At 42.1% G+C, this 26,904-nt stretch overlaps 2 protein-coding genes across 2 annotated transcripts; both read left to right on the top strand.

Moving 5' to 3' along the window:
- The first annotated feature begins 8,068 nt into the window (after positions 1 to 8,068).
- Positions 8,069 to 12,047, top strand: LOC137186875 (extracellular calcium-sensing receptor-like). Its single transcript, XM_067595906.1, has 9 exons — positions 8,069 to 8,273; positions 8,391 to 8,482; positions 8,626 to 8,772; positions 9,256 to 9,813; positions 9,936 to 10,145; positions 10,259 to 10,382; positions 10,489 to 10,682; positions 10,834 to 11,115; positions 11,222 to 12,047. The coding sequence occupies exons 1-9, from the start codon at positions 8,069 to 8,071 to the stop codon at positions 11,642 to 11,644; spliced, it is 2,235 nt and encodes a 744-aa protein (XP_067452007.1). The 3' UTR covers positions 11,645 to 12,047.
- A 9,388-nt stretch (positions 12,048 to 21,435) lies between these two features.
- On the top strand, positions 21,436 to 26,449 carry LOC137186218 (extracellular calcium-sensing receptor-like). Its single transcript, XM_067594957.1, has 11 exons — positions 21,436 to 22,029; positions 22,443 to 22,681; positions 22,799 to 22,890; positions 23,034 to 23,213; positions 23,326 to 23,514; positions 23,643 to 24,200; positions 24,323 to 24,532; positions 24,646 to 24,769; positions 24,876 to 25,069; positions 25,197 to 25,478; positions 25,593 to 26,449. The coding sequence occupies exons 1-11, from the start codon at positions 21,764 to 21,766 to the stop codon at positions 26,013 to 26,015; spliced, it is 2,757 nt and encodes a 918-aa protein (XP_067451058.1). The 5' UTR covers positions 21,436 to 21,763; the 3' UTR covers positions 26,016 to 26,449.
- Positions 26,450 to 26,904: the final 455 nt, after the last annotated feature.

The following is a 26,904-nucleotide window of genomic DNA, read 5'->3' as shown; positions in this document are numbered from 1 at the left end:
GCCAGCAAGAGAGGCTGGTTAAATCCCTCATCTGTCCCATGCTTCCCCTGACCCTTGATCCCCTGCAACTTGCATACTGTCTTAAACAGAAGCACAGAGGACGCCACTGCCCTCTCCCACCTGGAAGGGAGGGACACCTATGTGAGGATGCTGTTTGTGGTCTACAGCTCAGCATTCAACACCGTAGTGTTGTCCAAGAGTGGACAACTGCACCTCTTCTCGGTTTATACTGGCATATGCCACTTATAAACAGCATGCCACTGACAGATACAACTCTCCCGGACTCATACCAAATGCCACTATTCGATCACACATGATTAGGGTGTCAAGGGGACTTGCAAGAGACAAATTAAAAGAGGCGAGTTAAAATCTGTGCAGAAGAAGCCACAATATTAATGACTTTTAATCCTTACTACAGGTTAGGCTCACTCACTCAATAGCGTTTTTTCATTCCCTGCTTGGTGAACACCTATGTCTTTCAAACTCCATAACCCATTTTTTGTGTCCATGCCCACGCAAAGATGCCCCTTATGGCATCATCACAGTTATTGTCTCGACAAATTTCCCTCAGAGCCCAAGAAGATATTTTATGTTTTTCACAGGTAGTTCTTCTCTTTATGAATAAACCAATCATCATGTGTAAATTGAATGCAGTTCCACTTTATGATTGTTTAAAAGGACTAGTGTTTATGGGTTGCATCAATGCAAGTCATTTTTACACTGATCCCACACCTATTCCCATCAGGGAGGTTAGTGCGTGTGGGTAAGAGTTGTTGGTCTACTTCACTTGTGTGTTTGGCCAGTCAGGGTGTTTTGAATGTAGCCTTTTAACAACAATAGTCTGGTTGATTCCTGTCATTTCTTTTGTGACTGTGGTCTTTACCTTCCATTGAAAGTGCAGATAGGTCCCTAAAGACCTGGCTGCTTTTTCATGAACAGGTTTCTGTCCATTTTTTGTGAAAGTTTTGGTATAAAAACATTTAACAAAATCCACAAGATTCTGCCTCATTTCATTTTAATTAGTTACCATAAAATCCTCATGCTTCAAACCATGCTCTCTGCATAAAGTACATATGTTCCCTAACCACAAAAAAGAAAAGAACACTTTTAAGATTTTTATTGAATGACATTGAAATCACATCAGGAATTTAGCCTGTTGTTTAAGTGACTACAACACTCAGTCTGTACCATACAGCAGCTACAGTATAATAATTTATCAACTGTATATCTATTTTTATTATGGCAGTATGGTAGCTATGATCTGCAAAACCTTGAAAACAACAAACAAACTTGCACACAGCCTCCCATTTCCCCTCTGTGCCACCTCTCTCTGTATAATGGGATATAATTGCTTGTGAAATAATGAAGTAAAGAAATTGTACACTTGTGGCTCATCAGCACCTCCTTTCCTTAACCATCAAGAATTAAGTGTGATGTAACTTAGTCCTTTGAGATGGCAAGGATGGTGCCTTGGTGTGGTAACTTAGATGAACATAGAATAATACAGAGAGAAAGAGAGTTAAAATGAGATAAATACCAGTATCTGAAAGAGATACAAAGATATCAGTATTTGTCCTGCATGTTGTATATTGGAAATAAGGATCCAGTTTTGCATAAATGTATTGTATATGTGAAACAGAAAAGAATAGTACAAAAGAAGTACCAAAGAAGTACATAGAAACCAATGAATAAAAAAAAAAATGTGGCTGTATTCATCCTGTATTATATACAGTATGTCAGAAATGGCATCCAGACTTGTTTATTGCGATCTTCCATTGTCGCATTTATATGTTCATATAAAAATGGCCATATAGGAACCTGAGCCTGGAAGTATTTGAAATGGAGTCTGTTTTTCCAGTTTAGTGGAATGATCTTCTTTGCTAGTAACAGAGTTTAGGAACTTTTTTTTATAGGGCTATTCTAGCCTTGTGTTGCCATCTGTTTGGGCCAGATGCAAATATGATGCTCAAGCTCTGGTGATGGTGGAGGTGCTTTGGCAAAACCGTGAACAGCTCTATAGGCTGGGATGCCGCAGCTGGCTTCAGATGACCTTAGGGTCCATTTGGACTCTAACTGGCACAGTAAAGTTAGACCTTCCCCTTCCCTCCCTTCACCATTCTGCACCCAGGTGGAAGGAGTGAACCTCATGTTGGTGGCCTAAATTGGCCACAGATTGGACTAGGTTCTCAGCAGCTGGACCCCTCTTTCAATGACACCAATGGGAGCTGGCTGGAGTATGGCTAGACCTGTACTTTTCTTTCCTAAATGCTGATGTCAACATGCGGACATGCACACTGTGATAATGCTAACATGCTGATGCTCAGCCGGTATAATGTTTACCAATTTCACCATCTTAGTTTAGTATGTTAGCATGCTAACATTTGCTAATCAGCAGGAAACACAAAGTATAGCTGAGGCCAGCGGGAATACCATCAGTTTTGCAGGTAAGTGGTCATAAACCAAAATATTATACAAATTCAAATTTGGACCTGATGATAGTGCTTAAAACTTCATGACAATCCACCAAATAAATGGAGTCGAGATACAGTATGTTACTCAAAACCACAAATGTCAACCTTGTGGTGGTGCTAGAGGAAAAGTCAGAAGATCACTGAAGTTATTTGAATACATGACCTGTGAACCATGAACGTGTGTACCAAATTTTGTGCCAGTCCATCACATATTTGCTGAGATATTTTGAAGGATAATTGAAATGTTTTACATGCTAGTGGACAGATCAGAGAATCAGCATAGTCATGACAACCCATCTTATTGCTGAAATATTTCAATCTGGGCCAACAGACAAAATGACATTACCATTCTTTGAGCCACCCCGCTAGCACGGCTGGAAAAAAATGCTTAAAATAATCAATTTATCTGAATGAATACATCATTGACTGTTCATGTGTTTGTCTTTTTTTTTTAACAACCTTTCTCTGATTTTAAGGTTTTGAGCCAACAATTCAGAACTGAGCTTCCTGCCTCTTTTGTCACTGAAATTCTGCTTCCTGTGCTCACTGGTGTTCACTGGTCATCCATCAGTCTGGTGTTGTTGGTTCCAGCAGGCAGCATTTGGGATCAGTTTTGTACTTTGTGTTTCCTGCCTCCAGGTCAAGACCATAGTGGTTCTGGCAGCATTCCGCTCAGCTCGGCCTGGTGCTGAAGCCTTGATTAAGTGGTTTGGTCCAGGCCAACAAAGAAGAAGTGTTTGCCTCTTTACCTGTATAAAGGTCAGACTTGAAAATGCACATTTTTCATGATAAAATTATTATTACATCATTCTACATTAACCACCTCAGCTGAGACTCTGTGTGGCTTCTCCGATGGATGATGACAACACCCTCTCGTCTGTCTCCACAACTTCACTGACCTTCGGAAATCTGCCACCAACTTCAGTTCGCCATGATTTGCTTCATGCATAGCTGATGCCTACCACAGAGACACTGCAGCAGCAACCCACCGCAACCCACCTCGGACCAGTCAGTGCAGGGCATCTCCCCAGGAAACGGTGATGTGGTGAGCAGTGTTATATCCTCACACAGGAATAATGACTCATGCTCACACACTGATCAAAGCGAGGATGCTTCGTGTCTGCTTAGTGTCAGCACTGTATCCTGCTGTTCATACCGCCCTGCTCAGGACCGGCGTGTACAGCTCACCACTTGGGGTTACATTAGTGCAGCCAGCAGTGTTACTTCCCTCTTAGAGAGTAATGCCCTGGGCCCGCTCACGGACTGAGGAGAGGAGACACTGAGTCTGCTCCGCTCCTCTATGGTTATTTTTGTGGGAAATACGGAGGGTGATGGACGCACCAACACAAAATCTGATGCTGTGTTGAGGCAGCTGATGGTCATGTGTTCACAGACCACTCCATCAGCTCGGCCCTTTTGGTGCCAGCCCCCCATGGGTCAAACTTCCATTTATGGAAGGTTTGGCGGCAGAGAGGGCTAAATCAGAATATCACAACTTCCTGGCTGCTGCCCCCAACATAGTTTTACGGGGAATGGCGTCACAACTATGTGTTATCAGAGTGGACGGACAAAACACTGAGAATGGGTTATTCTCTCCAGTTCTGCCATGTTCTGGCAGCAAGGAGATAAATCTATCCTCCCAAGAGGAGATAGATTTTCTCTATGAAGAAATCCAGGACCTGCTATTGAAACAGGCTGTCTTGATCGTCTCCACTCACGACAGACAGAGGGGGCTTTACTATGTGTACTTCCTGGTTACCAACAAGACGGGAGGTTTCAGACCCATTTTGGGTCTCCTCAAGCTGAACCAATGCATCACTAGAAAGACGTTCTGCATGCTAACCATCAGGAAATTGCTGGAACTGGTTCAATTGGGCAACTGGTTCACCACCATTGACCTGAAAGATGCTTATTTTCACATCGAGGTGGCTCATGGCGGTGGGCCATCCAGTCATTCCACTGGGGCTCCTGCACATGTGCCACCTTCAACAGTGGTTTGCCAACCTGTGCTTGATCCCAAGAGGCACAAGCACTGCTTGGTGAACATTCCCCCATCAGTGCAGGAGGACCTGCGTTATTGGGGGGTCCCCACAGCATCTGTCGGCAGAAACACTGCTGGGTCGAGTGACCTCCTACATAATGGTGTTCACAGATGCATCCCTGATGTGGTGGGGGGGCCACTGTCTGGGGAGAGCGATAGGTGGTGTGTGGCTTTCAGGGCAAAGCTGACACATCAACCTCCTCAAACTTCAGGCTCCTGGTCCTCCAATACATCCTGACTCTGGTTCAGGGGAGAAACGTGTGGGTGAGAACAGACAACTGCACCACTGTTGCCTACATCAACAGGCAAGGCGGAGTCCGCTACGCAGCCCTGTTGAAGATAACGGAGAACCTGTTGGTGTGGGCCTCAGAACACCTCCTGTGTCTATCAGACAAGTGTGTGCTACACCCTGAAGTGGTGCAGCAGATTTGGAACCGATTAGGGAGAGCGGAAGTGGACCTGTTTGCCAGTCAAAATAACACCCACTGCCTGCTCTGGTTCTCCCTGATGCCGCACGACGATCTGAGCTATCACATTTGCACACACGCCATGGCCAAGGAGGCTACTTTACGCCTTTCCTCCTCTTCATCTCATTCCCCCACTGCTGGAGAGAGTGAGGCAAGAGCAGCTGTCAGCCATCCTGATAGCCCGGACCGTCGTTTGGCATCATGGTACGCAGAGATGATCCAGATGTTGGCAACCGAGCCCTGGTCCATCCCGCAAGTGTGGGAGGCTCTGTCCCAGGAGGTGGGTTCGATAGGCGCACTGCCCACGTTAGGCCAACCTCTCCAGGCTTGGCTGCTGAGAGGGACAGGCTGATGCAGGCTGGACTGTATGCACAGGTGGTGCAGACCATTAAGGTGACGAGAGCAGGATCCTCTATTGCTTGCTACAAGGCAAAATGGTTGGGATCCCAACGCTGGTGTGAAGAAAAGAGACTGGACCCCCTGTCCCTATAACTGGCAGGAGGTGGAATAAAGAGGGAAGGAGACAGCGGAGGAAATGTATGAAGACAATAACATGAAATACATGAGCAAGAGCAAATCTAGAAATGCCAACATGACTTTTCTCCTATTTACTCCTTTTCTGAGCCCAGTCATTTAGTTTTATCGCTATGTCACCTCTTTTTATTGTCTTGCAGTATAGTTTAATCTTGCACGTACCACCCATCAGGGCAGGAGAAGAAGTATGGGCAGGGCCTCAGATGCATTTCATTTCAGATTGATTTTGTATTGAGGCAGAATTCATTTGTACTCATTTAATGACATTTCACCAAAGCCATGTTAGCAACCGTTCCACCCTTTATTCAGCTGTAGATATCAACATACGGTCCAAACTGTGACATTGACTATGATGCAAAAAAGAAGAATTGGGGTTTAAGCAGAGAGGGAATGCCTTTCTTTGTATCATTTTAATGTGTAGAATAATCAAACAGCTAATTTTAATAGATGGGGTTCAGCTTTTCAAAGGTCAAATGTAAGTCTTCCTTCTATTTTCAGTGGTATTTCTTTATTTGTGTAGTATGTAAATATTCCTGTCATTGTTTTTAATCTGAGATGGATTTTAGTTGAAAACCATTTCTAACTGTACATTTATGTTTTCATGCATGTTACTTGTGAACATGTCAAGCATGACTATGCACCAATTTATACAGTAGATGTTGCATTGCCCAACAACATTTGCACAGAACAAATACAACAATTATACGGGGAGAAAGGGAGGGTGGCAAAGCTGAAGTTTTTTAGTTGTTGTTGTTTTAGTGTTATACCATCCTTTTTCTTTCTATTGTTGCTCATCAGGGGAATGTGAGCCTTTTTCTACCAGTGCAAGAAAATATTGAAATATTTGATTTCAACATATTATGTTTATTTCTTGTTGTACTCAATGTAAATGTTACATAGCAAGTGATAATTAATCAAGAATGCAATCAAGAATCACACTAAAAATCTATTTATTGAAAGTCACAAACACAGCCTCCTCTTTCCCCATATGCCACCTTATGCATAATGGGAGGTAATTGCTCATGAAATGACTATAATAGAGCTGACAAATGGCACACCTGTTGCTCTGGGTATACAATTCCCCATACTAGATCCACGCTAGACTGTCACACTTTGTTAAGTTTTATGAATCAATCACAATGCACAAATCCCCACAAATCTAAGAGAAGGGACACGTTGCGGTTAGAGTTAAACAGCTTCCCAAAACTCTCCAATTGTTTATCTTATCTTAAGTGACCTTGGGACATTCGAATTACTTGAAACACTATTGTATTTATAGTAAACATACTGTAAACACATACACACACATCACTGATAACTTCATACACAGTAATCACTTGCTAGCATTTGATTGTTTTTCCACCATCACTCTAGAGAGGAAAAATTTCAGGTAGTGCACTTGTGTCATCACTTTTACTTCCTAGCAAGAGACTTAACAACTATTATAAATACCCACATCAACACTTCACTTGTGCAGAGTGGGGTGTATGTTATAGTCAAGATACCAACCAGACTTAACAATTGACCTTGTGATATGTGCTTTTTAACCAAGTGAATTATGATTTTGTTTATAATGCAATTTTTCTCTGCAGGAAGCTGACTTGAGACTTTGATGTTACATTTGGGCACTTTAATGGGACTTTTGTCTTTGGTAACAGGAACTGTTGAATGTTGTCTATGAGGTAATGCACCATTTTCTCTGAACTTATCGCATGTCATTGGCAGGTTTGATGAGGCAGGTTGGATGTGAATTATATTTTACACAAACTGAATTTGATGCACTTCTGGTTGATGCATATTCTAACATTGACATAACAGTGACATATATGTGTTAAATGTCCAGAACAGCTGCATACATGTCTTGGTTCTACTGGCTCCTCACTCAGTGGCCCTCCTCCCTGCTGCTTCTCAGTGTAGTGGGCAGGCAGATGGGGCTGGAGGTGGTTCAGGCAATAACATGTTCTCAGTGGGGTACATTGAGCAACAAGGACCTCTCGCAGGATGGAGATGTGATTATCGGCGGACTCTTTAATCTGCATTACATACCCTCAGCTATACAGCAGGTCTTCACCAAACCGCCACATTATAAACCTTGCACTGGGTAATACCTGATCATAACTTGTATTGTTGTTACAATTTGTTTGGTGGTTATTATGTTGTTCATATTATGACAGCAGATTGTCTGTATTTCTTATATTTTCTCTTTTGTCATGCTTGTATATTTTTGTGAAAATAGAGAAAAAAATTTAATTTGATTCGACATAATTTTGAGCAAGAAAGTTATGTTTGTATGACTTGTAGTGTTGTATAAAAGGCATTATTGATAAAAATGTGAAAGTGATATCCTGTATATCTGAGATAGTCATACAATATTTTATGTTAGAACTATTTCAAAAGATTTATGTTTGCATGCATGAGATGTTTGGACATTTGTTGATTTTATAATCATGTCAATGACGATTATTTCTTTCTTTCACTGATTGATACTGCAGTTAATTTCTTTCCTCTCCCGTTGTCTCAGTTTAGATCAACAATCATTAAAATATATGTATGCTATGACGTTTGCGGTGGAGGAAATCAATCGTAACAGTACCCTGCTACCAGGAGTGAAGCTGGGCTATCGTATACTTGATAGCTGTAGCCGATACCCCTGGTCTTTGCAAGCTGCACTGTCACTGGTTGGAGGAGACACAAGCAGCTGCATCTTAACAGCCCCTGTGCCTCAATCTGCAGCTTATGAACAACCTGGAGAGACAACAGGTATGACTTGATGTAATTTAGTATACAGTTAACATCTGTTTTGTCCAAACCACAACTGATATGATTATAGTATAAATAATTGTCATCATGTAATTTTATATCTAACGCTGTCACCAGGTGGTCAGCCTGTTCCCTTGCTTATTGGCGCTGCCACATCTACAACAGCCATAATAGAGTCTCTGATCCTGGGGCCTCTCTCTGTACCAGTTGTAGGTTTCAGTGCCTTAAGAAATAAATCTCTGATGAACCTTTTTTATACAGTCTACATCAAGAGGTTGATCAGATTTTCATATAAAATATATTATTACAGTAAAAACAGTGCCAAAATAATAGTTTTGTGTCTTTCCCTCAGATCAGCTACTTGGCGAGCTGCCCATGTCTTAGTGACAGGCCCAAGTTTCCTAACTTCTTCAGAACAATCCCCAGTGATATTTACCAAGCCCGGGCCATTGCACAACTGGCCATACGCTTCAAGTGGACTTGGATTGGAGCAGTACTAGTAAACAATGATTATGGTCAATTGGCAATACAGGTGTATGTTTTTGTTGTTATATTTTAAATTGCCTGAAAAAGTCTCTCATGTATCTCCTTCATATATAGTACAATATATGTATTTGTATTTGTATTTTATATATATGTATTTGTTTTTATGCTCCATATTTCAGACATTTCAGGAAGAGATTCAAGGGAAAGGGGTGTGTTTGGAATTCATAGAGACTGTCCGCAGAGAAACTATTGTGCGTGATGCCAGACGTGCAGCAAACACAATTCAAGCTTCAAATGCGAGGGTGATTCTGATCTTTTGCTGGTATACAGATGTAAAGAAACTATTTCTGGAACTGGCTGAGAGAAATGTGAGCAACTGGCATGGGGATTTGTATAGACAAAGGGGTTCATCATTAAACAAAGCCATGTATTTTGTAACAACAAAATGCCAGCTGTTTTTCCTGTCATAATTTATTTCAGTGTCCTCTTACTATAGGTGACTGACAGACAGTTTCTGGCCAGTGAGGCTTGGAGCACCAGCGGTGATCTTCTCCAAGATCTTACCATCTCTAAGGTGGCAAATGGAGTTCTTGGTGTGGCCATTCGAAGTTCAACTGTACCTGGATTTGAGCAGTATCTCAAACGTTTGCACCCAAATCATCGTCCTGATGATGAATTCTTAAGATATTTCTGGGAAAAAGAGTTTGCATGCAGCCCTAGAGCTACACAGTCACATGTAAAACCTTTCTCCTCATATTCCTCTTCACCACTGAAAACAAGGTTTGACTATCCATCAAATGTTTCCTCTTCATCTCCTGAAAAGAGGTCTCTTCAGAAAGCCTCACTACTGACCTGCAATGGGACAGAGTCCCTGGAGGGGATGCAGCATCTCTTTACCGACACCTCCCAGCTACGAGTGGCATACAATGTCTACCTTGCTGTTTATGCTGCAGCCCACGCACTTCACAGCCTTCTCTCCTGTCCCAACAGAGACAGCCCTCTCAGAAACAACAGCTCCACCTGCTCCTCTCCAAAACACATTAAACCCATAGAGGTAAACACGATTATCTCTTACTGATAGTTCCAGATGTTTGTGAAAACTGTAAATGAAATTTTGACATTCTGATTTCTTTTAAAAATGTCAACAGTCTCTGCAATATTTTGATGATTTCACAGCTGTTACAGCACTTGAGCAAAGTGAACGTCACCACTCCACAGGGGGAAATGTTTTATTTCCAAGGGGCCGACATTCCAGCAAAGTATGATCTTGTCAACTGGCAGAACACTCCTGAAGGGCCACTAAAGCTAGTTTTGATTGGTCGCGTGGACGGGTTTGATCTGCACCTTAATGAGTCAGCTATTCAGTGGAGCACAGGATCCAATCAGGTAATCAGACCAATAAATTGTCTTAAGGCTAATAATAATTTGCAGTTGAATTGATTGTCTTTGTCAATTAAAATGAGTCTGTCCTTGACAATGTGATTTGGCTTTTTGTTTAGGTGCCTATTTCAGTGTGCAGTGAGAGTTGCCCCCCAGGTACCCGAAAGGCCAACAGGAAAGGGGAACCTGTCTGCTGCTTTGACTGTATCCCATGTGCTGAAGGGGAGATTAATAACAAAACTGGTGAGGAAATGACTTTTGTAAAATAAGAAAAACTCATGTTTGCCACTTGAATTTTCACCTTTTTGTTTTGTTTCCCTTCTCTCTTTTTTCTGTTTTCCTCTCCTAGGTTCCCTTCAGTGTGAGCGTTGTCCATCGGAGTTTTGGTCCAATGCTAACCAAACTGCCTGCATCCCTCGCCAACTGGACTTTCTTTCCTTTAATGAAACTTTGGGCATTACTTTGACCACAGCAGCTGTGTGTGGTGCCATTGTGACAACAGCTGTCTCTGTGGTTTTTCTTTCCTACCGTCAAACACCTATGGTAAAAACCCAGAGTGATGTAACAGAGACTTTGTTGTATACATTTTTCACATTTCTTTCTTTCATTATTTTGTCTAGAAAAATGAAAAAAAAGTATATAGTGTATTGTTTAAATGACCACATCTTTGCCTGTTAATCTGATTCACCTCAAGGTACGAGCCAACAATTCAGAACTGAGCTTCCTGCTTCTTCTGTCGCTGAAACTCTGCTTCCTGTGCTCACTGGTGTTCATTGGTCGTCCATCAGTCTGGTCTTGTCGGTTCCAGCAGGCAGCATTTGGGATCAGTTTTGTACTTTGTGTTTCCTGCCTCCTGGTCAAGACCATAGTGGTTCTGGCTGTTTTCCGCTCAGCTCGGCCCGGTGCTGAAAGCTTGATGAAGTGGTTTGGTCCAGGCCAACAAAGAGGAAGTGTCTGCCTCTTCACCTGTATACAGGTGTGAATATTGTTTTATTGATTACATTATTACATTTTTTGATACATATAAGTAACTACACTTGACATTAAATAATAACATTAGAATGTGTTTCTTTTTCATATAGGTTATCATCTGTGTCATATGGCTGTCTCTCAGTCCCCCTGTGCCTCAACGTGATCTGGGTTTCCAAGGGTCAAAGGTCACTCTGGAGTGTGCCATGACCTCTGTGGTGGGCTTCTCTCTGGTTCTGGGTTACATTGGCCTGCTGGCCTGCACCTGCCTCATCTTGGCCTTTCTTGCAAGGAAACTCCCCGACAACTTCAATGAGGCCAAACTGATCACCTTCAGCATGCTGATCTTCTGTGCTGTCTGGGTGACCTTTGTCCCTGCTTATGTTAGCTCTCCTGGGAAATATGTTGTTGCTGTGGAAATTTTTGCAATACTGGCCTCAAGCTATGGTTTATTGTTCTGCATTTTTGCTCCAAAATGTTTCATCATACTTTTGAGGCCTGAGAAAAACACTAAGAAACACCTGATGGCCAGATAGTGTTTCTGGCTTGAATGTGAGCATATGACTGTAATATTTGTCCGGTGGAGACAATGCCCCTCCCCACTACCCATCCTGTATAGTCATTTGGTGGACAATAGTACAGGATCTAAGTTGCCCCAAACAGGTACATGTGTATTTGTTACATCAATTCCTTTCATCTAAATAACACTAATTATTAATGTCCTTAGCTGTATGAAGTTAAAAATGTCTCAGCCACACATATTGTAGTTATGGCTTTCATTAGTATTAACTAAGAATGTTTCTGCTGTTGTAGACGTTGTTACATGCAAATATAACATTACTAATCAACCATTGAAGTAAAATACACGTTTAAATAAAGTGCTGCTCACTAAAAATGTGATTGATTTATTTAGTATTAGTGTGCTCAATTATTCTATTTTGCAATGTGACTGTTCTGCATCCAGTTTAAACATTAAAAATATTGTACCTCATCTCAAGAAAAGTCTCCTTGAGTTTGTCTGAAGGCAGATTATTTAAGTAACAATTAAATTCTGTTAATTTATTCACTACAGATTATGTAGCATGTGTACCATACAATGCTATTTTTTTATATTATATACATGTATAAATTCAAAGTAAATATTAAAAATTCTGTACTTTCACAATGGGTCAGATGTGTTACATGTCCCAGTTTTACATAGTTGAAATTATTGCATACTTAAACAAGTATAACTGCTATTAAATAAACAGGGCTTCAGAATGACACATCACAATAGTTAATGTAGGAATTAAAATAATTTCTGAGAGAAATTAAAAAATCTGCAACCCATTATTCTACTAGCAGTTAATATACTTATCACTCGAAGAAGGGATGATGATGGTGATTACAGAGGCTGACAGCATGAACAGTGTTTTGCGTAAACTGCACCTTCCAAATGAAGACCACTAGATGGCCATATTATACCATTTAATGATGCCCTCATATGTCTTTCAGCGGTTCTCAATAAGGTTTCCTCCTTGTTGGACTTAACATACATCTGAAGTCTGCACTTAGCTTGTGCAGCTGTGCAACATCTTTACCCAACCACCAATTTATGTATTTGCTTTCATAGTAATTTACAGTACTTCCCTGTCATTAATGTATAGTAACCTAGTACTGGCTGTGCAAGATTAACCTATTCTGTAGTCTGAAATTAAGATATCAATTTCTGTGTAAATGCGGTGAATTGAGCCTGTGTGTTTACATTAAAAAATTTGCAAACAGGCAACTGTAATTAATTAATTAATTGTCCATCATGTAGTCATTTAAAATAAAATGTGGAGAAAGTGATAAGATAGGACTTAGACAGGGGACAGAGTAATCGAAAGATTATGTAATAAAAAGATTTTGATACAATATATATAATAGGCGTTCATGCGGATCAACCCACGCTAGGCAACCAGCCCTGACAGCATCACTGGACATGTCCTGAAGGTCTGCACAAACATATTTAACCTGTTCCTTTCCCACTGGACTAGCCCCATCGACTTCAAATCCACCACCATCATGCCCATCCAAAAAACAGCAGAGAGCGGTGTTCTCAATGGCTGGTGCCACACAGCCCTCACCCCCATAGCAAGCCAGAAAGAGAAGCTCATTAAATCCCTCATCTACCCCGTGCTCCCCCCCCACCCTTGACCCCCTTCAATTTGCATACTGTCCAAACAGAAGCACAGAGAATGCCATCACCCACGTCCTACACACCGCCCTCTCCCACCTGGAAGGGAGGGACGCCTATGTGAGGATGCTGTTCGTGGACTACAGCTCAGCATTCAACATCATAATGCCGTCCAGGCTCGTCAGTAGCTCAAGGATCTGGGCCTGAACTGTATGATTGGATCCTGTACTTTCTGATGAACCGCCTCAGGTGGTGAGCGTGGACAGGTGGTCTGTGTCCTGTGCCCTCATGTACTCCCTCTACACCCACAACTGTGTAGCGACAAAGGCTACAAACACCATTATGAAGTTTGTGGACAACACAGCAGTTGTGGGGTTGATCTCCCAAGGCGGACAGCCAAAAGGGAGGAGGTGACTGCCCTGGAACAGTGGTGCCAGGACAATCACCTCCTCCTGAACATCTCCAAGACCAAGGAGGTAAATATGGCACAATAGCCAGTTCTCCTTGCTGCCCTCAGGGATGAGATATAGGACTCTAAAATTATGCACCGGCAGACCAAGGAACAGCTTTGTTTCTCAGGCTATAAGACACACATACGCACAGACACATACACATATACACACAGACTATGTGCAATATCTGATCATTGATTGTATATGCATCATCGTTTTTATATTTATATGTCATTTGAACGTGCAAGTTTTTCAAACTCCATAACCCATTTTTTGTCTCTGAGCCCACACAAAGATGTCCCTTATGGCATCATCACAGTTATTGTCTCGACAAATTTCCCTCAGACCCCAAGAAGATATTTTATGTTTTTCACAGGTAGTTCTTCTCTTTATGAATAAACCAATCATCATGTGTAAATTGAATGCAGTTCCACTTTATGATTGTTTAAAAGGACTAGTGTTTATGGGTTGCATCAATGCAAGTCATTTTTACACTGATCCCACACCTGTTCTCATCAGGGAGGTTAGTGCGTTGGGGTAAGAGTTGTTGGTCTACTTCACTTGTGTATTTGGCCAGTCAGGGTGTTTTGAATGTAGCCTTTTAACTACAATAGTCTGGTTGATTCCTGTCATTTCTTTTGTGAGTGTGGTCTTTACCTTCCATTGACAGTGCAGATGGGTCCCTAAAGACCTGGCTGCTTTTTCATGAACAGGTTTCTGTCCATTTTTTGTGAAAGTTTTGGTATAAAAACATTTAACAAAATCCACAAGATTCTGCCTCATTTCATTTTAATTAGTTACCATAAAATCCTCATGCTTTAAACCATGCTCTCTGCATAAAGTACATATGTTTCCTGACCACAAAAAAGACAAGAACACTTTTAAGATTTTTATTAAACGACATTGACATCACATCAATTGAATTTACCAGGAATGATACATTCCTTAGCCCATTGTTTGAGTGACCACAACACTCAGTCTGTACCATACAGCAGCTACAGTATAATGATTTATTGACTGTATATCTATTCTCTTATTTTTTCTATTATGGCAGTATGGTAGCTATGATCTGCAAAACCTTGAAATCAACATACAAACTTGCACACAGCCTCCCATTTCCCCTCTGTGCCACCTCTCTCTGTATAATGGGATATAATTGCTTGTGAAATAATGAAGTAAAGAAATTGTACACTTGTGGCTCATCAGCACCTCCTTTCCTTAACCATCAAGAATTAAGTGTGATGTAACTTAGTCCTTTGAGATGGCAAGGATGGTGCCTTGGTGTGGTAACTTAGATGAACATAGAATAATACAGAGAGAAAGAGAGTTAAAATGAAATAAATACCAGTATCTGAAAGAAATACAAAGATATCAGTATTTGTCCTGCATGTTGTATATTGGAAATAAGGATCCAGTTTATGCAGTTTTACATAAATGTAGCATATATGTGAAACAGAAAAGAATAGTACAAAAGAAGTACCAAAGAAGAACATAGAAACCAATGAATAAAAAAATATGTGGCTGTATTCGTCCTGTATTATATACAGTATGTCAGAAATGGTATCTAGACTTGTTTAATATGATCTTCCATTGTCACAGTTATATGTTCATATAAAAACGGCCATTTAGGAACCTGAGCCTTGAAGTAATCGAAATTGAGTCTGTTTTTTCAGTTTAGTGGAATGATCTTCTTTGCTAGTGTAACAGAGTTTAGGAACTTTTTTTATAGCAGTCTTAGTAGTAGTCTTTACTGTTGTCAGGTCTCCTAGAACACAGAGCTGTGGGGAGAGGTGGACGTTGAGGCCAAGAATCTCCTCCAAGTGTGAAATATTATGTTGCCACAGACTGTGTATAGATAGTTGTCTATTTTTTTGTCAGGGCAGTTTAAACAGAACAGAGAGCCAACTGATCCCATTAGAAACATGGAAGTGTTGATGAAAATAGAGGAGCAGGGGCAACCATCTAACCACATCTTATCACTAGGGTGAAAGCTGGTTCTTAAAACACTTTGTTAAACCATCTGAAGCCCATAGCTTGTCAGGTTTATGAAGACGGCTAGCATGTGCGCATGGTCCGGAGTGGAGAGGAGGTTGTTGACTACTGTCTTCTAAGGATCAGATCTTGGGAGCCTTGGTATCCCCCTTTAAGTCTGTCTTGCAAAGGCTGATGGATGCCAGCTTGCAGGAATACATGACTGTGGCAGTCCAAGGACAGATGATCAACACAGGGCTATTCTAGCCTTGTGTTGCCATCTGTTTGGGCCAGATGCAAATATGATGCTCAAGCTCTGGTGATGGTGGAGGTGCTTTGGCAAAACCATGAACAGCTCTATAGGCTGGGATGCTGCAGCTGGCTTCAGATGACCTTAGGGTCCATTTGGACTCTAACTGGCACAGTAAAGTTAGACCTTCCCCTTCCCTCCCTTCACCAATCTGCACCCAGGTGGAAGGAGTGAACTTCATCTTGGTGGCCCAAATTGGCCACAGATTGGACTAGGTTCTCAGCAGTTGGACCCCTCTTTCAATGACACCAATGGGAGCTGGCTTGAGTATGGCTAGACCTGTACTTTCTTTCCTTTAATGAGACCTTGGGCATTGCTCTCACTACAGTACAGCTGTGTCCAGTACCATGATGACAACAGCTGTGTTTGTGGTTTTTCTTTACTACCATCACCTTTGGTAAGAAACCAGAGAAATCTGCACCTTCTTCAAATTCTTCTTGGTTTGTAGTTGTTTAGGTCCATGTGTGTACTATTCTGTTTTCTTCAAGGCAAAATTAAATTCTGCACCACTGTATAATAACATGTCTAAATGTCTACAGCCATGCTATCTCCATGGTGAGGATAAACTTTGGCACTGTGGTGCTTTTAGCTAAATGCTGATGTCAACATGTGGACATGCACACTATGATACATGCTAACATGCTGATGTTCAGCCGGTATAACATTACCAATTTCACCATCTTAGTTTAGTATGTTAGCATGCTAACATTTGCTAATCAGCAGGAAACACAAAGTATAGCTGAGGCTAACAGGAATACCATCAGTTTTGCAGGTAAGTGGTCATAAACCAAAATATTATACAAATTCAAATTTGGACCTGATGATAGTGCTTAAAACTTCATGACAATCCACCAAATAAATGGAGTCGAGATACAGTATGTTACTCAAAACCACAAATGTCAACCTTGTGGTGGTGCTAGAGGAAAAGCCAGAAGATCGCTGAAGTTATTTGAATACATCAGCTGTGAACCATGAACGTGTGTACCAAATTTTGTGCCAGTCCATCACATATTTGCTGAGATATTCCGAAGGATAATTGAAATGTTTTACATGCTAGTGGACAGATCAGAGAATCAGCATAGTCATGACAACCCATCTTATTGCTGAAATATTTCAATCTGGGCCAACAGACAAAATGACATTACCATTCTTTGAGCCACCCCGCTAGCATGGCTGGAAAAAAATGCTTAAAATAATCAATTTATCTGAATGAATACATCATTGACTGTTCATGTGTTTGTCTTTTTTTTTAACAACCTTTCTTTGATTTTAAGGTTTTGAGCCAACAATTCAGAACTGAGCTTCCTGCCTCTTTTGTCACTGAAATTCTGCTTCCTGTGCTCACTGGTGTTCACTGGTCGTCCATCAGTCTGGTGTTGTCGGATCCAGCAGGCAGCATTTGGGATCAGTTTTGTACTTTGTGTTTCCTGCCTCCAGGTCAAGACCATAGTGGTTCTGGCAGCATTCTGCTCAGCTCGGCCTGGTGCTGAAGCCTTGATTAAGTGGTTTGGTCCAGGCCAACAAAGAAGAAGTGTTTGCCTCTTTACCTGTATAAAGGTCAGACTTGAAAATGCACATTTTTCATGATAAAATTATTATTACATCATTCTAGTTGAGTGTGTTGGGCTCCCTTTGCCCCCCTTTATGGGCCCCCCTTTATGGCCCAGCTCATCTGGCTCAACCAGCCTTTGTTTTGCCTCCCCTCCCGGACATCTGGCAGTGCGTTGAAGCATCCTGGAAGGAGCTCCTGAAAACAAAGTCACCAGTGGTGGGACTGGTTTCCTTCCTGAGAGTGCAGGGCAACATGGAGACAGCCTGTCCTGATACTGGCTGTCTCCATGTTGCCCTGCACTGGCTGGGTAACATGTTGCCCTGAGAGTGCAGGGCAACATGGAGATACATGGAGACAGCCTGTCCTGATACTGGAGAGAGACATGCTGGAATACTTTGAGAAAATATTCCGGCCGGTCGCGTAACTAGCCTCAGCAGTGAACAATCTGAGTGTGTTGGGTGTTGTGGCGGCAAATACACCGCTGCACACCCCCTCCACGGCTGAACAGGTTGAATTTCTGGGTCACACCATCGGTCAGATTCAACCTCGTTCTGGGTGATTGCACTTGCCATAGTAGGCTCACATGTGGCTGGGACTCCTCACTCTACAGAGGAAGGACAGAGAGGGCCTCCTGGGAGCTCCCAAAGCTCTGGACGGTCTCTTTGGATTTATCTCCTCTGTGACTCAGCACTTCAAGAAGCTGGAAGAAGAGAAGGCGCAGCTGAGCCATCATCTGCCACTCGCGCCTTCTTTGAACCAGAGAGGAGATGAAGTGCTGCAACACCACAGCAAGGAGGAGAGCTTGCAGGTGGGGCAGAACACCATCAGCCCCCTATGCTTCATGCATAGCTGATGCTTCCCACAGAGACACTGCAGCAGCAACCCATCGCAACCCACCTCGGACCAGTCAGTGCAGGGCATCTCCCCAGGAAACGGTGATGTGGTGAGCAGTGTTATATCCTCACACAGGAATAATGACTCATGCTCACACACTGATCAAAGCAAGGATGCTTCGTGTCTGCTTAGTGTCAGCACTGTATCCTGCTGTTCATACCGCCCTGCTCAGGACCGGCGTGTACAGCTCACCACTTGGGGTTACATTAGTGCAGCCAGCAGTGTTACTTCCCTCTTAGAGAGTAATGCCCTGGGCCCGCTCACGGACTGAGGAGAGGAGACACTGAGTCTGCTCCGCTCCTCTACAGTTATTTCTGTGGGAAATACGGAGGGTGATGGACGCACCAACACAAAATCTGATGCTGTGTTGAGGCAGCTGATGGTCATGTGTTCACAGACCACTCTATCAGCTCGGCCCTTTTGGTGCCAGCCCCCCATGGGTCAAACTTCCATTTATGGAAGGTTTGGCGGCGGAGAGGGCTAAATCAGAATATCACAACTTCCTGGCTGCTGCCCCCAACATAGTTTTACGGGGAATGGCGTCACAACTACGTGTTATCAGAGTGGACGGACAAAACACTGAGAATGGGTTATTCTCTCCAGTTCTGCCATGTTCTGGCAGCAAGGAGATAAATCTATCCTCCCAAGAGGAGATAGATTTCTATTGAAACAGGCTGTCTTGATCGTTTCCACTCACGACAGACAGAGGGGGCTTTACTATGTGTACTTCCTGGTTACCAACAAGACGGGAGGTTTCAGACCCATTTTGGATCTCCTCAAGCTGAACCAATGCATCACTAGAAAGATGTTCTGCATGCTGACCATCAGGAGATTGCTGGAACTGGTTCAACTGGGCAACTGGTTCACCACCATTGACCTGAAAGATGCTTATTTTCACATCGAGGTGGATCATGGCGGTGGGCCATCCAGTCATTCCACTGGGGCTCCTGCACATGTGCCACCTTCAACAGTGGTTTGCCAACCTGTGCTTGATCCCAAGAGGCACAAGCACTGCTTGGTGAACATTCCCCCATCAGTGCAGGAGGACCTGCGTTATTGGGGGGTCCCCACAGCATCTGTCGGCAGAAACACTGCTGGGTCGAGTGACCTCCTACATAATGGTGTTCACAGATGCATCCCTGATGTGGTGGGGGGGCCACTGTCTGGGGAGAGCGATAGGTGGTGTGTGGCTCTCAGGGCAAAGCCGACACATCAACCTCCTCAAACTTCAGGCTCCTGGTCCTCCAATACTTCCTCACTCTGATTCAGGGGAGAAACGTGTGGGTGAGAACAGACAACTGCACCACTGTTGCCTACATCAACAGGCAAGGCGGAGTCTGCTACGCAGCCCTGTTGAAGATAGCGGAGATCCTGTTGGTGTGGGCCTCAGAACACCTCCTGTGTCTATCAGACAAGTGTGTGCTGCACCCTGAAGTGGTGCAGCAGATTTGGAACCGATTTGGGAGAGCGGAAGTGAACCTGTTTGCCAGTCAAAATAACACCCACTGCCTGCTCTGGTTCTCCCTGATGCCGCACGACGATCTGAGCTATCACATTTGCACACACGCCATGGCCAAGAAGGCTACTTTACGCCTTTCCACCTCTTCATCTCATTCCCCCACTGCTGGAGAGAGTGAGGCAAGAGCAGCTGTCAGCCATCCTGATAGCCCGGACCGTCGTTTGGCATCATGGTACGCAGAGATGATCCAGATGTTGGCAACCGAGCCCTGGTCCATCCCACAAGTGTGGGAGGCTCTGTCCCAGGAGGTGGGCTCGATAGGCGCACTGCCCACGTTAGGCCAACCTCTCCAGGCTTGGCTGCTGAGAGGGACAGGCTGATGCAGGCTGGACTGTATGCACAGGTGGTGCAGACCATTAAGGCGATGAGAGCAGGATCCTCTATTGCTTGCTACAAGGCAAAATGGTTGGGATCCCAACGCTGGTGTGAAGAAAAGAGACTGGACCCCCTGTCCCTATAACTGGCAGGAGGTGGAATAAAGAGGGGAGGAGACAGCGGAGGAAATGTATGAAGACAATAACATGAAATACATGAGCAAGAGCAAATCTAGAAATGCCAAAATGACTTTTCTCCTATTTACTCCTTTTCTGAGCCCAGTCATTTAGTTTTATCGCTATGTCACCTCTTTTTATAGTCTTGCAGTATAGTTTAATCTTGCACGTACCACCCATCAGGGCAGGAGAAGAAGTATTGGCAGGAACTAAGATGCATTTAATTTCAGATTGATTTTGTATTGAGGCAGAATTCATTTGTGCTCATTTAATGACATTTCACCAAAGCCATGTTAGCAACCGTTCCACCCTTTATTCAGCTGTAGATATCAACGTACGGTCCAAACTGTGACATTGACTATGACGCAAAAAAGAAGAATTGGGGATTTAGCAGAGAGGGAATGCCTTTCTTTGTATCATTTTAATGTGTAGAATAATCAAACAGCTAATTTTAATAGATGGGGTTCAGGGAGGGGGAATGGGAGGTAATTGCTCATGAAATGATTATAATAGAGCTGACAAATGGCACACCTGTTGCTCTGGGTATACAATTCGCCACACTAGATCCAGGCTAGACTGTCACACTTTGTTAAGTTTTATGAATCAATCACAATACACAAATCCTCAGAAATCTAAGAGAAGGGACACATTAAGATTAGAGTTAAACAGCTTCCCAAAACTCTCCACTTGTTTGTCTTATCTTAAGTGACCTTGGGCCATTCGAATTACTTGAAACACTATTGTATTTATAGTAAACATACTGTAAACACATACACACACATCACTGATAACTTCATACACAGTAATCACTTGCTGGCATTTGATTGTTTTTCCACCATCACTCTAGAGAGGAAAAATTTCAGGTAGTGCACGTGTGTCATCACTTTTACTTCCTAGCAAGAGGCTTTACAACTATTATAAATATCCACATCAACACTTCACTTGTGCAGGGTGGGGTGTATGTTATAGTCAAGATACCAACCAGACTTAACAGTTGACCTTGTGATATGTGCTTTTTAACCAAGTGAATTATGATTCTGTTTATAATGCAATTTTTCTTTGCAGGAAGCTGACTTGAGACTTTGATGTTACATTTGGGCACTTTAATGGGACTTTTGTCTTTGGTAACAGGAACTGTTGAATGTTGTCTATGAGGTAATGCACCATTTTCTCTGAACTTATCGCATGCCATTAGCAGGTTTGATGAGGCAGGTTGGATGTTAATTATATTTTACACAAACTGAATTTTTTGCACTTCTGGTTGATGCATATTCTAACATTGACATAACAGTGACATATATGTGTTAAATGTCCAGAACAGCTGCATACATGTCTTGGTTCTACTGGCTCCTCACTCAGTGGCCCTCCTCCCTGCTGCTTCTCAGTGTAGTGGGCAGACAGATGGGGCTAGAGGTGGTTCAGGCGATAGTGTGTCCTCGGTGGGGTACACCGAGCAAAAAAGGCCTCTCGCAGGATGGAGATGTGATTATCGGTGGACTCTTTAATCTGTATTACATACCCTCAGCTATACAGCAGGTCTTCACCAAGCTGCCACATTCTAAACCTTGCACTGGGTAATACCTGATCACAACTTTGTATTGTTTGTATTCTTTTACAATATGTTTGGTGGTTATTATGTTGTTCATATTATGATAGCAGATTGTATTTTTTATATTTTCTCTTTTGCCATGCTTAAATATTTTTGTTAAAAAACTGAAAAAAACTTAATGTAATGTTAACGTTATATAATGTTAGTAGTACTGGTAGTGTTTTATAAGAGGCACATTATAATTAAAAAATGTGATATCCTGTATATCTGAGATAGTCATACAGTATTTTAATTATGGTAAACTATTTCAAAAGATTTATATTTGCATGCATGAAATTTTTGGTAATTTGTCGATTTTATAATCCTGTCTATGATGATTATTTTTATCTCTCACTGATTGATACTGCAGTTAATTTCTTTCCTCTCCTGTGGTCTCAGTTTAGATCTTGTGTCACTAAAATATATGTACGCTATGACGTTTGCGGTGGAGGAAATCAATCGTAACAGTACCCTGCTACCAGGAGTGAAGCTGGGCTATCGTATACTTGATAGCTGTAGCCGATACCCCTGGTCTTTGCAAGCTGCACTGTCACTGGTTGGAGGAGACACAAGCAGCTGCATCTTAACAGCCCCTGTGCTTCAATCTGCAGCTTATGAACAACCTGGAGAGACAACAGGTATGACTTGATGTAATTTAGTATACAGTTAACATCTGTTTTGTCCAAACAACAACTGATATGATTATAGTATAAATAATTGTCTTCATGTAATTTTATATCCAACGCTGTCACCAGGTGGTCAGCCTGTTCCCTTGCTTATTGGCGCTGCCTCATCTACAACAGCCATAATGCTGTCTAGTATCCTGGGGCCTCTCTCTGTACCAGTTGTAGGTTTCAGTGCCTCAAGAAATAAATCTTTGATGAACCTTTTTTATACAGTCTACATCAAGAGGTTGATCAGATTTTCATATAAAATATATTATTACAGTAAAAACAGTGTCAAAATAATAATTTTGTGTCTTTCCCTCAGATCAGCTACTTGGCGAGCTGCCCATGTCTTAGTGACAGGCCCAAGTTTCCTAACTTCTTCAGAACAATCCCCAGTGATATTTACCAAGCCCGGGCCATTGCACAACTGGCCATACGCTTCAAGTGGACTTGGATTGGAGCAGTACTAGTAAACAATGATTATGGTCAATTGGCAATACAGGTGTATGTTTTTGTTGTTATAATTTAAATTGCCTGAAAAAGTCTCTCATGTATCTCCTTCATGTATGGTGCAAACAATATATATGTATTTGTTTTTATGCTCCATATTTCAGACATTTCAGGAAGAGATTCGAGGGAAAGGGGTATGTTTGGAATTCATAGAGACTGTCCGCAGAGAAACTATTGTGCGTGATGCCAGACGTGCAGCAAACACAATTCAAGCTTCAACTGCGAGGGTGATTCTGATCTTTTGCTGGTATACAGATGTAAAGAACTTATTTCTGGAACTGGCTGAGAGAAATGTGAGCAACTGGCATGGGGATTTGTATAGACAAAGGGGTTCATCATTAAACAAAGCCATGTATTTTGTAACAACAAAATGCCAGCTGTTTTTCCTGTCATAATTTATTTCAGTGTCCTCTTACTATAGGTGACTGACAGACAGTTTCTGGCCAGTGAGGCTTGGAGCACCAGCAGTGATCTTCTCCAAGATCTTACCATCTCTAAGGTGGCAAATGGAGTTCTTGGTGTGGCCATTCGAAGTTCAACTGTACCTGGATTTGAGCAGTACCTCAAACGTTTGCACCCAAATCATCGTCCTGATGATGAATTCTTAAGATATTTCTGGGAAAAAGAGTTTGCATGCAGCCCTAGAGCTACACAGTCACATGTAAAACCTTTCTCCTCATATTCCTCTTCACCACTGAAAACACGGTTTGACTATCCATCAAATTTTTCCTCTTCATCTCCTGAAAAGAGGTCTCTTCAGAAAGCCTCACTACCGACCTGCAATGGGACAGAGTCCCTGGAGGGGATGCAGCATCTCTTTACTGACACCTCCCAGCTACGAGTGGCATACAATGTCTACCTTGCTGTTTATGCTGCAGCCCACGCACTTCACAGCCTTCTCTCCTGTCCCAACAGAGACAGCCCTCTCAGAAACAACAGCTCCACCTGCTCCTCTCCAAAACACATTAAACCCATAGAGGTAAACACGATTATCTCTTACTGATAGTTCCAGATGTTTGTGAAAACTGTAAATGAAATTTTGACATTCTGATTTCTTTTAAAAATGTCAACAGTCTCTGCAATATTTTGATGATTTCACAGCTGTTACAGCACTTGAGCAAAGTGAACGTCACCTCTCCACAGGGGGAAATGTTTTATTTCCAAGGGGCCGACATTCCAGCAAAGTATGATCTTGTCAACTGGCAGAACACTCCTGAAGGGCCACTAAAGCTAGTTTTGATTGGTCGCGTGGACGGGTTTGATCTGCACCTTAATGAGTCAGCTATTCAGTGGAGCACAGGATCCAATCAGGTAATCAGACCAATAAATTGTCTTAAGGCTAATAACAATTTGCAGTTGAAATGATTGTCTTTGTCAATTAAAATGAGTCTGTCCTTGACAATGTGATTTGGCTTTTTGTTTAGGTGCCTATTTCAGTGTGCAGTGAGAGTTGCCCCCCAGGTACCCGAAAGGCCAACAGGAAAGGGGAACCTGTCTGCTGCTTTGACTGTATCCCATGTGCTGAAGGGGAGATTAATAACAAAACTGGTGAGGAAATGACTTTTGTAAAATAAGAAAAACTCATGTTTGCAACTTTAATTTTCACCTTTTTGTTTTGTTTCCCTTCTCTCTTTTTTCTGTTTTCCTCTCCTAGGTTCCCTTCAGTGTGAGCGTTGTCCATCAGAGTTTTGGTCCAATGCTAACCAAACTGCCTGCATGCCTCGCCAACTGGACTTTCTTTCCTTTAATGAAACCTTGGGCATTACTCTGACCACAGCAGCTGTGTGTGGTGCCATTGTGACAACAGCTGTCTCTGTGGTTTTTATTTCCTACCGTCAAACACCTATGGTAGTAACCCAGAGTGATTTTTCACATTTCTTTCTTTCATTATTTTGTCTAGAAAAATGAAAAAAAAAGTATATAGTGTATTGTTTAAATGGCCACATCTTTGCCTGTTAATCTGATTCACCTCAAGGTACGAGCCAACAATTCAGAACTGAGCTTCGTGCTTCTTCTGTCGCTGAAACTCTGCTTCCTGTGCTCACTGGTGTTCATTGGTCGTCCATCAGTCTGGTCTTGTCGGTTCCAGCAGGCAGCATTTGGGGTCAGTTTTGTACTTTGTGTTTCCTGCCTCCTGGTCAAGACCATAGTGGTTCTGGCTGTTTTCCGCTCAGCTCGGCCCGGTGCTGAAAGCTTGATGAAGTGGTTTGGTCCAGGCCAACAGAGAGGAAGTGTCTGCCTCTTCACCTGTATACAGGTGTGAATAGTGTTTAATCAATTACATTATTACATTTTTTGATACATATAAGTAACTACACTTCTACACTTGATATTAAATAATAACATTAGAATGTGTTTCCTTTTCATATAGGTTATCATCTGTGTCATATGGCTGTCTCTCAGTCCCCCTGTGCCTCAACGTGATCTGGGTTTCCAAGGGTCAAAGGTCACTCTGGAGTGTGCCATGACCTCTGTGGTGGGCTTCTCTCTGGTTCTGGGTTACATTGGCCTGCTGGCCTGCACCTGCCTCATCTTGGCCTTTCTTGCAAGGAAACTCCCCGACAACTTCAATGAGGCCAAACTGATCACCTTCAGCATGCTGATCTTCTGTGCTGTCTGGGTGACCTTTGTCCCTGCTTATGTTAGCTCTCCTGGGAAATATGTTGTTGCTGTGGAAATTTTTGCAATACTGGCCTCAAGCTATGGTTTATTGTTCTGCATTTTTGCTCCAAAATGTTTCATCATACTTTTGAGGCCTGAGAAAAACACTAAGAAACACCTGATGGCAAGATAGTGTTTCTGGCTTGAATGTGAGCATATGACTGTGATATTTGTCCGGTGGAGACAATGCCCCTCCCCACTACCCATCCTGTATAGTCATTTGGTGGACAATAGTACAAAGTTGCCCCAAACCGGTACATGTGTATTTGTTACATCAATTCCTTTCATCTAAATAACACTAATTATTAATGTCCTTAGCTGTATGAAGTTAAAAATGTCTCAGGCACACATATTGTAGTTATGGCTTTCATTAGTATTAACTAAGAATGTTTCTGCTGTTGTAGACGTTGTTACATGCAAATATAACATTACTAATCAACCATTGAAGTAAAATACACGTTTAAATAAAGTGCTGCTCACTAAAAATGTGATTGATTTATTTAGTATTAATGTGCTCAATTATTCTATTTTGCAATGTGACTGTTCTGCATCCAGTTTAAACATTAAAAATATTGTACCTCATCTCAAGAAAAGTCTCCTTGAGTTTGTCTGAAGGCAGATTATTATTATTATTATTTAACTAACAATTAAATTCCGTTAATTTATTCACTACAGATTATGTAGCATGTGTACCATACAATGCTATTTTTATTATATACATGTATGAATTCAAAGTAAATATTAAAAATTCTGTACTTTCACAATGGGGCAGATGTGTTACATGTCTCCTTGTTGGGCTTAACATACATCTGAAGTCTGCACTTAGCTCGTGCAGCTGTGCAACATCTTTACCCAACCACCAATTTATGTATTTGCTTTAATAGTACTTAACAGTACTTCCCTATCATTAATGTATAGTAACCTAGTACTGGCTGTGCAAGATTAACCTATTCTGTAGTCTGAAATTAAGATATCAATTTCTGTCTAAATGCGGTGAAATGAGCCTGTGTGTTTACATTAAA

The sequence above is a fragment of the Thunnus thynnus genome, chromosome 7 (assembly GCF_963924715.1).
Source record: "Thunnus thynnus chromosome 7, fThuThy2.1, whole genome shotgun sequence".
Lineage (NCBI taxonomy): Eukaryota > Metazoa > Chordata > Actinopteri > Scombriformes > Scombridae > Thunnus > Thunnus thynnus.
The sequence above is the reverse complement of the archived record's forward strand: the minus strand, read 5'-3'. Positions and strand labels throughout refer to the sequence as shown.

What these genes read in the sequence shown, in the direction of transcription:
- LOC137186875 (XM_067595906.1), top strand. Translation starts at nt 8,069, where the DNA reads ATGACGTTTGCGGTGGAGGAAATCAATCGTAACAGTACCCTGCTACCA. An exon ending in GGCCTCTCTCTGTACCAGTT is followed by an intron (nt 8,483 to 8,625) that starts GTAGGTTTCAGT and finishes TCTTTCCCTCAG; the next exon opens with ATCAGCTACTTGGCGAGCTG. An exon ending in GGAGATTAATAACAAAACTG is followed by an intron (nt 10,383 to 10,488) that starts GTGAGGAAATGA and finishes TTCCTCTCCTAG; the next exon opens with GTTCCCTTCAGTGTGAGCGT.
- LOC137186218 (XM_067594957.1), top strand. Translation starts at nt 21,764, where the DNA reads ATGTCCAGAACAGCTGCATACATGTCTTGGTTCTACTGGCTCCTCACT. An exon ending in ACAACCTGGAGAGACAACAG is followed by an intron (nt 22,682 to 22,798) that starts GTATGACTTGAT and finishes CGCTGTCACCAG; the next exon opens with GTGGTCAGCCTGTTCCCTTG. An exon ending in AACACATTAAACCCATAGAG is followed by an intron (nt 24,201 to 24,322) that starts GTAAACACGATT and finishes ATGATTTCACAG; the next exon opens with CTGTTACAGCACTTGAGCAA.